The sequence below is a fragment of the Apodemus sylvaticus genome, chromosome 22 (genome assembly GCF_947179515.1).
Source record: "Apodemus sylvaticus chromosome 22, mApoSyl1.1, whole genome shotgun sequence".
NCBI lineage: Eukaryota > Metazoa > Chordata > Mammalia > Rodentia > Muridae > Apodemus > Apodemus sylvaticus.
Genome location: NC_067493.1, coordinates 59,013,128 through 59,026,422, shown reverse-complemented (window position 1 = coordinate 59,026,422; position 13,295 = coordinate 59,013,128). Strand labels below are relative to the sequence as shown.

At 41.4% G+C, this 13,295-nt stretch overlaps 1 protein-coding gene across 4 annotated transcripts in view; it reads left to right on the top strand.

The window, feature by feature from the left end:
• Positions 1 to 1,187: 1,187 nt before the first annotated feature.
• Positions 1,188 to 13,295, top strand: part of Chfr (checkpoint with forkhead and ring finger domains) — a 32,655-nt gene continuing 20,547 nt past the window's right edge. For 2 of the 4 annotated variants that reach the window (XM_052168001.1, XM_052168000.1), the window contains exons 1-7: positions 1,188 to 1,300; positions 1,410 to 1,553; positions 6,116 to 6,215; positions 9,211 to 9,320; positions 10,262 to 10,321; positions 10,440 to 10,655; positions 12,209 to 12,373. In XM_052168001.1, the coding sequence (XP_052023961.1) occupies positions 1,421 to 1,553; positions 6,116 to 6,215; positions 9,211 to 9,320; positions 10,262 to 10,321; positions 10,440 to 10,655; positions 12,209 to 12,373 (784 nt within the window). In that variant the 5' untranslated portion in view covers positions 1,188 to 1,300; positions 1,410 to 1,420. Of the gene's footprint in view, positions 1,301 to 1,409; positions 1,554 to 6,115; positions 6,216 to 9,210; positions 9,321 to 10,261; positions 10,322 to 10,439; positions 10,656 to 12,208; positions 12,374 to 13,295 lie in introns of those variants that run through there. The other 2 variants (XM_052168003.1, XM_052168002.1) reach the window with 2 other exon arrangements.

The following is a 13,295-nucleotide window of genomic DNA, read 5'->3' as shown; positions in this document are numbered from 1 at the left end:
TTTGAAAAGAAGGCCATAGGCACCAGCTCTGGGAACAGACCGTAACTCCCAGAAACTAAGCCATAAGGGACAAGCTCCAGGAACAGATCACAAAATCCAGATACAAGCTCATAAAACCTTCCCCCACAGAACAGCATGGAGATAATCACAAGAATGGGAAAATATTTTGTCCTAGTAGATGTCATCTGTGATGGGCAGACCTATCTAGTCCTCTAGTTAAATATTCATGACATAGGAATGCAGACCGCAGACCTCACCTGGCACAAGCCAATCAGAAGCCTACCCCTGCATCTCCCCAGCACCCACCATCAAAATTTTAATTTCCTAATTCACCCTCTCTATATAGAAGAACTAACACAGTAGACAATCAAAATTATACGAATGTCACCGCTTTTGCCACTGCCAATCACATTACAGATTACCAAATCCTTTTAGAGAGTTTCCCTGGTTCGCTATAAGGACTGCACGCCTTTGTCTGGGGTCGCCATTTCAAAAAAAAAAAAAAAAATGTGATCTACATGCTCGTTGTTTCTGCAGAATAAATATTCTTTGTCTTTGCATATTATATGAGCCTGGGATCTTCCTTCAGCAATTTTCACACTCTTACAACTCCATGTCCCTAGAGGCAGCCACTGCTACTTCCCTTTATATCCTTTCGAAAGTATTTGAGTAAATATTTGTAGGTATTTTCAAACTCGGGAATGACACAAGATTCTAAGAAACAGGATTTAATGTGGAAAGATATCGCAAATCTGCCCTCGGAGACGAATTACCAGTTTCTAGTCTAATTGACAATAATGCTCCTTGCGAAGTGCTGACCCACTGTACCAAGCTTCCACATTTTGTAATCTGATGTATGAAAATAGCACCTTATCTCGCTACAGGTTAAAAGGCAAACCGTATCCGAAGGTGGAGAGGTATTACAAGCAAGGTTTTAAGGACCTTCCAATTTAGAAGTTACTGGGTCCTTTTATGCCTAAATATAACATGGCGCCCTCCACAGCTACTTCCGTGCTTTTGCAGGAAGGTAGGTGACCTGCCAGCTTCAAACATGGCAACCAGGGGCACAGCCTCATGTCTGCGCAGGCTCATAGCGTTCCACCCCGCCCCCTCTGGATAGCCTTTCCTGGCGCCGCTCTAGCCTTCACTCTCTGTGGGCACCACCGCCAGCCAATCAATGGGCGTATCGCCCTGCACCCTCCCCCTCGCCTCCCGTGGATCAGCTGGGGTACCCGAGATGTCTGTTGACAGCGGTGGCGGCGACTGTGCGGCCGGTTCCGGGATCCGTGCAGGGCGGAGGGTAAGCTGGCTGGCTGGTGGGGTCCCGGCTGGGGAGGCGGCGGCCAGGCTAGCAGCGGTGCTGAGTTTTTTGAAGTAGTCCCTGAGCCGGCGTTTCTGGGTCTCTGTAGATGTGAGTCCTATGGAGCTACACCGGGAAGAAGAGCAGCCGCCACCGCAGGAGCCCTGGGGGAGGCTTCTTCGTCTAGGCGCAGAGGAGGGCGAACCCCAAATCCTTCTTTGGAAACGCGAGTGGACCATCGGAAGGAGGAGAGGTGCGGAAGCCGGAGTGGAGTGAGGATGATGTTAAAGGCTGAAGGGGTAGACAGGGATTGAGCAGAGGGACCTAAAGTGGGTAACCAACTGGGAAGAGACTGAAGGCCTAGAGATCAGGATCGAAGACCTAGTCAGAGTGGGTTTAGATTGGGGGAACCTATAGGGGGCTTGAAGTGGGAAAAGTACAGGGCTGTTGAGACATAATGGGGGTTGGGAGCAGGTACACCGTGCTTTCCTTTTTTTTTTTTTTCTCCATAAAATGGAGTTATTTATTTGTGCAGTTACTCTTCTGGATGTCTGATGATGAATATCAGTCACTTCTCAGTACAACTTTATAAAATATATCTGTAAATATATACTTCAAAATAAGATCTTGTCTTCATTACTGTACACTTGTCTTTCTCAATGAAATGCAATTAGGAATCAATCACAAAAGGAAAACTGAAAGGTATGTAGAAATTTGACACCATTGTTAAACAGTTGATGGATGAAAAAATAAGCCACAGGGACTTTTTGTGACAAATGAGGACAAAGAATATACTGGGAGTCTAGGACACTGTTAAACCAGTGCTCAGAGGGCAATTTATAATGGCAGGGTTTCTATTTGAAAAGATCTCAAAGTCCCAGGAACTAGAATATTTTATTTAATGAAACTAGGAAATTGAGAATTTGAACAAAGTCATACACAGATCCCAACATCAATTGCTTTGGGTCAAGTACGTACATTTCTATAACTTTGTGTCCACCTTATTTTGCTAGGAAGATTGATAAAATCTTACATAAACTGTTTGTACGTAACCTCTCATATAAGAGAGCTTAGATGGTAAAGTGCTTGAGGACCTGAATCTAAATTTCCAGCACCTACATAAAAAGCTAAGTTTGGTTGTGCATGACTAATCCTAGTTCTGGAGAGGGAGTGACAGAGGATCCAAGCTTGTTGGCTGGAACTACTTTTGCAGACTTCTCAAGCTCTAGGTTCATTGAGAGACCCTGTCTGCCTCCGCAAGAATGATCATGATCATGCATACACATACATTAGAGAGCCCATTATCATAATACCCATAGCAAGATACTGCATTGCATGTTAAAACAAGAAACAAAAATCTGCTTTCTAATAGAAATGCTTTCATTGATTACTTTCACTAACAATGCAAAGGCCATTGCACTAGTTTGCTGATACTGCTATATAGAAGGCTAGAGCTAACTCCTGGAGGTTGTCCTCTGATCTTGACACTAAAAGTTTTACAGGATTTTAAATGGAATTGGCTTTGAATGCCAGAGGAGAAGAAAAGTAGTGGTTTTTTTTTTCTTTTTTTCCTTTTGTTTATTTGTTGGTTTTTTTTGTTTGTTTGTTTTTTGAGACAAGGTTTTTCTGTATAACAACCCTAGATATCTTGGAACTTCCTTTGTAAACTGCTCTGACTTCAAACTCTTGGAGATCTCCCTGCCTCTGCCTCCCAAGTGCTGGGATTAAAGGCATTTGCCACCGCGGCACAGAATCTTCTAACTCTGCTATTTCTATCTCCTCAAGCCAATGTCACTGGCAAATACCCTCACCATGACTTTCTACAGCTTCCACTACTTGTCAGTTACTTCCTCCTTCAGGGCCCTGGATAGAACCTGTGAACTCAGCATCCATGGAGCCTTAGCTGGACCACACCTGTCTTTTACCTTTTCATGTCCTCGTCTTCCTCTTTGGTGGCTAAGTTGTGCTTGCATGTTGGCTGGGTTTGTTGAGCTACTGGCAGGGAATGCAAAGGTCACTATGTAGAAACTCAGTGACTGTCAAACCAGAGTGAGCAGCAGGCTAATACTAGTAGCAGGGGCTTGAGACCTTCTTTGACCATTACCACTACTGCAAGACCATGGAGGACCTTCAGAATAAGTTTCTTGCTGCCTTCATTGGCAGCTCTAGATTTGTCCACAGATGGGTAGTACCCATCTAGCTGCTGGTGATTTCTGAATTAGTTTTTAGATGTATCAGAATAGACCCTGTGCCTGAGTCTGAAAACCAGCATCAGTTAACTGATCATGAACAACCTGGAAATGTAGGTTATAAGCGTTGAAGAAAAACTGGTGTGCCTGCAGAATCACAAAGCATCTGATCAGACTGCTAGGGACTTGTATTCTACCTTGGGCATTGACCTATCCATGATCCTAAAAGAGACTAGACAGTATGAGATTGAGGCAGAGAAGACCTGGAAGGATGGATAACTAATGCTGAATCAAACTTGCTGTGGATAGCCCAGGGCTTGTATTTTGATGCTAATTCTGCTCCTGGGAGGGGCTGCAGACTAATCACTGTACTGGTGCCTTGTGAACCTTCTCCCTACTTAACTTTTCAAATAAAGGCTAGAGCCAATGATTGGGTAGGAGAAGGATCTGAGAGGTTTTGGCAGGAGAAAAAAAGGATCTACTGGAGGAGGTGGAAAAGGAGGGAGAGAAGACCTGGCCTGGATAAAACCCGCAAGTTATATGGGATAACTTAGATGGGAATAGAGCAGTGAGGAGATTTGCCCAATCTAGGCATATAGCTTGTCTAAATACTGATTGAGTTGTGATTGCTTTTACCAGGTAATTGGGTTGGAAAACTACCGAGACGAAACTAAGTAGCTGGACTCTCAGGTGGTCACCATATGGAATAACTACACAAGCAAGTCTTAGCCTATTGACCTGCAACATCTTTACAAGATCTTTAGAATCTTGAAATCAAGTTTCCACTGTAGCTTGACATGAAAACATTCCTGGAAGGCATGGTAGCAGAGAAGTCTACTTTAGAGCCCAGTTGGCACAAATCTAGGCAATGATCAGCAGCATCTAAGCCTATCTAGGTACCATGTATGTTGATATCTAGGAGTGCCAGCAGCTTGTAGAAATCAGCTAGTGGCTGGAGCAGGACATTGCCAGCTGTGCAGCCTGGTTAATGTCCAGCATGTTATACAAACACTCATCCCCAGGTTCTCTGAGTTATTAGATATCTAGACTTTTTTTCTTACAGAGGTCTTCCTCTGATAGATGAAGGGAGGGATCCTGGCCTTGGCTCATTCATTCCCTTTCCTGCCAATAAAAGTTGGTGGTTCAAGGAGGGACAAATGTAAAGTCTTCAGATCCATCAACACATACATAGTGGCAATTTTGTAATTTTTGTTTATTTTTTTAGTATTTATTTATTTATTATATGTAAGTACACTATAGCTGTCTTCAGATGCCAGAAGAGGGAGTCAGATCTCTTTACGGATGGTTGTGAGTCACCATGTGGATGCTGGGATTTGAACTCATGACCTTTGGAAGAGCAGTCAGTGCTCTTACCCACTGAGCCATCTCTCCAGCACATAATTTTTGTTTCTTTAAAAAAATATTGTAAAATATAGTATGGAGATACAGAGCTGCTTTAAATTGTCCACAGCAGCTGACTAAGACTTGCTTCATGCCTAGCAGGAGCGTGATTTTGCCAGTGGCAAATAGTTTCTAAACTTGTGTGACATTTGGTTGGAATTCTGGGGATTTTTCAAAGGGTATATGGATGCTAGGGCTCCAAGAGGCAGGGTGGGTTGTTGGTTGTTGCTTGGTTGCTGTTGTTGGCTGTTAAGTAGTTGTGCCCAAATAAGAAACAAGAAGAGGAAAATAGCTATCCTGATAGCAAAGATCAAATTTGCCTCAAGGAACTGGATGCCCCTAATCAGCAGGAAATAGTTTAAAGATAATGCCACTCCCTCTCCTCTGTATCTTTTTTTTTCTCTCTTATCTATTATTAAGGGATTGAAGGGGTGGAAGAAAGAACCCACAAAGTAGCCAAACACTGCTACACCCATAGGTCAGGGATGAAGTCAAAGCATAGGTTGAAACAGAATAAGATTGTGATTTCATGTGGGACATTGTGTCCCCCTTACCCTTATTTTGAGACACTCTTATGATATGTAGCCCAGGCTGGCCTCAACATATGATAGACTGTGGGGTACGTCAGTATGAGATTCTTGCCTAGCTTTTTGTTTTCATTTAAAGAAAAGAGCTCTAGCGGTGCAGTCTGTCAGCACATATACTTCCCATAATTTAAAGAAAGCACTAATGTATTTTTTTAGTATTTCCCACTTTGCATTTAATAAAGATCCCTTTGTTTTATGTTTTCTTATATATGCCCTATGATACTTTGCTTATCATATTTTCTGCATCTGTCTTTACATCAGTTTTATGATTTATGAAACCCAAATTTTCATAGAGAAAAAACTTGAGAAGTATTTTAAAATATTAAAAAATTAATCAGGCCCCTTTAATTTAGTTTAGGTTTTTTTTTGTTTGTTTTACACTTTAGATACTGTTATCTGTTGAGCTGTTTGTGTGATAAACTATCATGAAGAAGCCACTGATATGTTGGGATATCTTCCTGGTGACTGGGTTGAAGAAGGTTGGGATATAGATCCTATCCCTTTACTTTAGGATAACACTTCAGTATTTGAAGGTTGTTTGTGTCCATGGGCACAATTGGTCACAGACTGGAAAAGCAAGGTGTTAGTGCTCACAGAACTCACAGTAATGTCCAGTGTCTTCTTGCCATCTGTTTTAGGCTGTGACCTCTCTTTCCCCAGCAATAAACTAGTCTCTGGAGATCACTGTAAACTTAGAGTGGATGAAAAATCTGGTGAGGTGACACTGGAAGACACCAGGTGAGCAATTTGTCTTCTCTTTCCCTTTGTAAGCTGGGGTGGTAGGGAGCTGGCAGTGCAGTTACATTGTGGTATGATAGCTCATGTCTCAAAAATAAGATTTAAAATACATTGCTAGTTTTTTCTTTTTTTCTCCTGATTACAGTTTCCTCACTCTGTACTTCTCCTTACCTCCCTCCCATCTGGATCCACACCCATTCTGTCTCATTAGAAAATAGTCATCTAAATAATAATAAAACATAATAAAATAAAACAAAAGGAAACCAATTCAAATAAGACAAAACAGATCTGAGAAAAAGCACAAGAGAAAAGGAGACACAGTCATTTACACACTCAGGAATCCCATAAAAGCACAAAATCAGAAACTATGATATATATGCAGAAGGTATGTAGGATAAAAGTAAATAAATAAAAATGAAAAATAAAAATTGAATTTCTAGAAAAAGGCCTGACACAACATTTTGAGATAAGGAACCTTCAAAGATGCCAATAAAAACAGAGTTCATTTTCTGTTGACATCTACTGATGGGTATGTGGTCTACCCTGTAGAGTAGTTTGTTTTCCCAGTGAGGCCTCCTTGGAGAAAACTAATTTTTCATTTGCAAGTGATTATCACTGGAGCTAGCTGTTGGGATGGGGACATGCGTCCACTTCTTTCTTGTGCAGGTCCGTGCCTGCTTCTTCAGTTTCTATGAGTTTATATGATGGCCTTGTTTTCTTGGTATCTTCCATCCCCACTGGCTCTTATACACTTTTCAACTCCTCTTCTGCAGGCTTCTCTGATCCTTGAGAAGGATTTGATCGAGACATCCCATTTACTCATGAAAGCTTATTATTTCCCTCCTCTGATTTTTTCTTACGATAAGTGATCTACTAAGTGTATTTACATCTGATTATCTTTTGAAGAGAAACATTTGCTTCAGAATATGCTTGTTTTAAATTTGGTACAAGCAATAGGTGGCCTTCTGGCAGTGCATTGAGTTGTACACCAGCTAGATAAGTTTTAGGGACTTTGTTTTGCTTTATTGTTCGTTTGTTTTCATACAATATCACTGTTTTGTTGAATTCTGGGCCACCCAGAACTCATGATCTTCCTGCCACAAGTCTCCCAGAACTCATAATACTCCTGCCACAAGTCTCCTGAGTCCTGGGATTTCAGATGTATATAACTTGCAGAGATTAGGCACCATGATCACAAGGCATAGAAGCTGGGAAGAGGTTTTTCTAAGAAGAACTAATGGTCTTTTTCTGTTTTAATAGATAGTAGATTGAATTTTTTTTTTAACTCTTAACACTGTAAAATGGTGCTAGTTCTAAAGCCATCTTTCTGTGGCAACAAGTTGCCACAAACTTAATAGCTTATGAGAATGGTGACTTACTTTTGATAGTTGTAGAGGTTCAAAATCCAATGTGGGTCTTGGTGGTCTGATTCCTTCTGAATGCTCTTGGGATAATCTCTTTTCTGTCAGAGGTGTTGCCTTCTGGGGCAGAGGTGGTCTAGAGAACAAGCAGGTAGTCAAGGCAGAGGCAAAAGGACAAGGTCAGTTCAGGTGATAAATAGAAATAATAGCAGGGCATTTGGGCTTCAGCCTAAGAGCAGAGGTTCATTTGAGAAAGGCTATGAAAATGGCAATTAGAGGTTGCAGAAAGCCAGTTAAGATTGTGTCAAGATTGAGGTCTGCATGCTGTTTGATGACTTACTGGGGCACGGGTGTGCCTGCACATTCATGTCCTGCCCTTGGCTGCTGTTGTGCTGTGGTGGCAAGGCTGAGTAGTTGGAGTGAGACTTTGTGACCACAGAATTTGAACTAGTGCCATGTGTTTTATGGAAAATCTTTGCTGTTCCTTGACCTGAGGGAATTATTGTACAAGTCTGAAATACAAATTTCTTCCAGTGCTGGAGCTCAGGGATGAAGCTGCAGAGCCGAGCTTGGTTCAGTTAAAATGTATTTTATGTTCAGTGCACTCAACTCTCTGGCCATCGTGTACTTATTGTCTGACTTTCCAATAGGTCGCCACCTAAAAGTTCTTCCCTAAACAATCTTTCCTGTCCCCATACTCTGGACCGAGGACATGTACTGTGGTTCTCCATCTAGCAATGTGATTATAATTGGGTTACCATGTCTTTTGAGCACAGGAGCCATACCACCTTCAGTTGAAAGCCCACAATTTGTTTTACTTTTGTCCTGAATGCATCTTTTGGTACTCAGTAAGGAATGAACTGGCAGGGGAGAGTGAGAGGGGGAAGAGAATGAACTGGTTATTGGAGAGAAGGGGCAGAGCTATCAACAGCTCAGGAAAGAAGGAAATGACAGCACTGTGCTGCCTCTGCATTCACCTTGATGCATGCAAGAAAGATCTGCATTGGAATTGCAGATGACCCAGGTTCAATTCTCAACACCCACATGACCATTCAATACCATATGTAAGTCCAGTTCCAAGAGTTCCAGTGCCTTCTTCTGGCCTACACACATGCACGCATGCATGCAAAATAATCATATACTTAAAAAATAGGACAGGAGTAAAAAGTAATTTTTACAGAAAAAGAAAAAGAGAAAACCTATTAGAAAATTGGGTTGCGCTGGGCGGTGGTGGTGCACGCCTGTAATCCCAGCACTCGGGGAAGCAGAGGCAGGCAGATTTCTGAGTTCAAAGCCAGCCTGGTCTACAGAGTAAGTCCCAGGACAGCCAGGGCTGTATAGAGAAACCCTGTCTCGGGAAAAAAAACGAAATCCAAAAAAACCAAAAGAAAAAAGAAAAAAGAAAATTGGGTTGCTACTTTGTTATATGTGGGTAGTAACAGGCAACCTTTTTGTCTAAATCATTGTCAGGTAATACTTGCATATATAAATGGTTAAATAGTCTTTTTCCCTCTGAGTATGTTCAAAATAGTAATGCTGAGCAAATTTCTTAATATGGTAGAAAAAATGTTTATCCTATTTAGTTATTTTCAGTGCAGTAACTTACATTTTTGTTGTTTTTTTTTTTTTAACAGCACCAATGGAACAGTAATCAATAAGCTGCAAGTTGTTAAGAAGCAGACATACCCTTTACAGAGTGGGGATATCATCTATCTAGTATACAGGAAGAATGAGCCAGAACACAGTAAGAGAGGAGAATTAACTGGTGTAGACTTTTTCCCAGGTGTTGCACCGAAAAGCCATCTAGCTGAGGCTGGAAAACACCCTCAGAAAGAACATGTGTAGAAGACATCTCCATAGAAAGTGACAATTATGGGGGTTCTTGGTGTAAGAACTTGGATGGAGTACTGACCCTTCAGCTGGGCCTTTCTTCAAGAAAGCCATCCGGAGCTGCACATCTGACAGTGGCAGCCAAGGAGGAGTAAATGGGCTGGGCTGGGCTGGGCAGTAGAATTGGAGCATGGGAGTAAAACCTAAATCGGGGCCCAGAAGCCATTGGCAGTGCTGCTTTTGGACACTTTACAAGAGACAGTAAACATTAGACTGGCTATAGCTCCATGTGGGAGAAGCAGAGTTGGGAGAATCTTTGAAGGATACCCTGAAATACTTGGGACCACTATAAATAAGTCCTCTTAAAGGAAAACCAGCCTCTTGCCACACAGAAGGCTCTTGCATCTTATCTTTTCTTTCTAGTGGTTTTTTTTTTTTTTTTTTTTTTTGAAGACAGGGTTTCTCTGTGTAGCCCTGGCTGTCCTGGAACTCACTCTGTAGACCAGAAACTGGCCTCGAACTCAGAAATCCGCCTGCCTCTGCTTCCCAAGTGCTGGGATTAAAGGCGTGCACCACCACTGCCCGCCTAGTAGTTATTTCACAGTTATAGTGAAGTGTGTCTTTTTCACCCTTGCCTCCCTTATGAGACCATTTTCCCCTTTGGTTGCTTTCTTATACTTAGGTTAGTAAATGTGATTCATTTTTATTAGGATCACTTAAGCTGGTAAAAGTTGTTATCAGATGGTAAATGAAGATAATCTGGAGACAGATTGTGATGTGATCGCAGGGTGGGGAGAGCTGATATCACACTTCCTGAGGGGCCATTGTGCCCTGACTTGTTTAATTTCCTTTTAGATGTGGCATACCTCTATGAATCTTTAAATGACAAACAGAGCTTGACTGAAGCATCCCTTGGTAAGTGGAAGGATGGCAGAGGCCTGGGTCTTGTACAAGGCTTTGTGTTCTAGGATGGTCCTTGAGGCCCTTAGTGTCTTTCCAAGTTGTGAGTGTTCCCTTGTTTTTGTGCCTGTAGAAGCCAATAAAGAAAATATGTTCCATGTGACCAAAGATTCCTCAGGTCCAGGGCAGGGTGATCACCTCCAGGTTCCACTATCGTCACCCATGGCTCAGACATGCTTAGAGGAACCACAGCCATCAACATCGACATCAGACCTCCCCCTCACGGCCTCTACCTCTTCTACAGAGCCAGAGCTGACCTCTGCAGGGCAAAAGCATTCCTCTAGCTCTGGTGAGTTGGAATCACAATGACAGTCACAGTTTTTGTTCCTTGAACTGCAGTAAATCCATTCATCAGTGAGTGTTGTGTAGCCATGTACACTGACTTATTCCCAAGAGAAAGACTAAACATTAAGGACCAGGGTAATATAACATTTTTATAATTTTATCTAAATATAATTTAGATACTATAAATATCATTCAGTTGAAGTATCATTCATAAGGTTATATGGCCATCACTGTTAATTACAGAACACTGTCAGCTAAATGAAAACTCATGTATCTCTGCATTTGCATGTTCTAAACATTTGTGTTCTTGGTCATACAGTATGTGGTCTTCTGACTGACTCCTGCATGTATTATAATGTTTTCAAGGTCTATCCAAACTGTGTGTTGTTAGAACCAGTTTACATGCCCTGGTCCCCATGGCTTATCCTTCTTTTTTATTTGATCCCCAGCAACACAAACACAAAAACACTCAAAACCTACTTTATCATTACACTTGTATTCTGTTCCATCTATCCATGTGTATGGCATGTAGTCTGACAAGGCTTTATTAATCTTCTAATAATCAGATTTTCTAAAATGGGTAAGTGCATTCATACCTCGTGTAATTTTTTAAATGAAAACTGTCTACATATATATGTCATACTGACACAATTATAGTTACTACTTAGTGTCTACTAGATGTGAGACAGTATAATAAGGGCTTGTGTATATTCAGTCCCCCTATCAGGGACCTTTCATAGAAGTACTATTATATAATCTTTGTTCTCAAATGAAAAGCTGAACATAAAAGACTTTGAAGATCAGAGGATGAATAGGTTCCAGGACCAGGAGGTAGCCTGGGAAGCTTGTTATTTTTTTAGTATATGAGTTCCTATGTAGTATATGAGTATTGTTTGTTCCTAAAATAATTCCATTGCCTCTCCCCCTCCCCCTCCCCTTTTTTGCTTTAGATAGTATAAACCAGTTTCTTCTTTTTCAAATACTAATAATCATTTGAATATAATTAAGCATATATGTATTGTACTATAATATCATGAATAAGATAGAGAATAATGAAAATTTTCCTGACTTTTTAGCTAACTTCATTACAGTTGCATGTAATGCTTAAGCTTCTGCCTGTTTAAGTCAGAACTCTGTCAGCTAGTTCCTGACAGTACTCCTCACCCGTCAGAAGTGTCCTGTCAGAAGTGTCCACTCCTCACCCCTGTCAGAAGTGTCTGCTTCATTCTTTTTGTGGGTATTTAGTATGTAATATGCATTTTGTAATTGCAAAAATGTCCAGTTGTCCATTTTAGACCCAGTATTTAGGAATGATTCTGTTGTGGGCCTCCCTGCCTATCCTTCCTTCCCTGTGAATGTGCTATGTGCCTCTAGCTTCCTTAGCACAGTGATGGCCTCTAGTGCATTGAAGGTATGATTCACGGATGAGTATATAAGACATACATCATTCTTAAGCTGAGATTAAGGTCACAAACTGCACTTGTTTAAATAAATAACTCTTTCTTGACTTTATTCTAAAGCAGATAGATCAGAATCTTTATTTGTCCCCTTTCACAGGACCTGGGAATATAAGCATCTCTCCAAAAGAATGTAGTTCACTCATTGCAAATGGTGAACTCTCTAGCCTTTCTCCAGTTTTCCAAGACAGAGAAGCATCCTTTTCTTTGTCGGAAACTGAAGACCATGAGGAATTGGAGCCTGCCCAAAAAAAGATGAAAAGAGGTCAGACTGTGCTGTTCTGTGCATGCTTTGGCCTCTTGGGCTCTGTGCTGTGTTGGCTGTTGCCTGCGGTAGGTTCCCACTTTTTGCAGAAGTATGTGGATCTGCCTCAGGTTTAGTAACTTGCATTTTCTGTATGAAAGTCAAGAATTCTTTCTGTTTGCGTAATTTAAATAGAACTGTTCACTACTAGGTCATGCTATTGTTCTGACAACACTTGCATTTTCAATTACAAATGGATGTCAAAGTCCTCTATCTTTAATAGGATAGTAATTTCTCTAAAAAATAAATGTCTTAAGCAGGATATGGTGACACATACACTCTATAATATGTGTCAGTTCTTGGTAGACAAAGGCAGGAGGGTCAGACTTCAAGGCCAGTTGGCTGTGGGAATCGAGTGATAGAAGAGCTCTAGGAATGATGTCCTGGGGGAAAAATAGATTATCTGAACATTTGTGGTAAATTAAATTAATTGGCTTGTGGAAGGCATGATATGAATCATAATGCTTACATAGAAAAAAGTAAGAATAGGGCTGGTGACATGACTCAGCCAATGAGTGAAGGCATTTGTTGTGCAAGCCTGGCTACCTGAGTTCTCTCCCTGGAACTCAAAGATGAAAATAGAGAACCAGCTCTCCAGAGGTGACCTCTGACTTCCACATGTGTGCCATGGCATGGACACATCACACACACACACACATTCTCTCTCTCTCTCTCTCTCTCTCTCTCTCTCTCTCTCTCTCTCTCTCTCTCTCTCTCTCTCATAATAGTAATTTCCTTAAAAGAAAAAAGTATCAAGCCAGGCATAGAGCCACTCATTCAGTTTCAGCACTTGAGAGATAGAGACAGGTAGATCTCTTGTGTGAGGCCAGTCTGGTCTACATAGTGAGTTCTAGGACAGCAAGGGCAACACAGAGAAACCCTG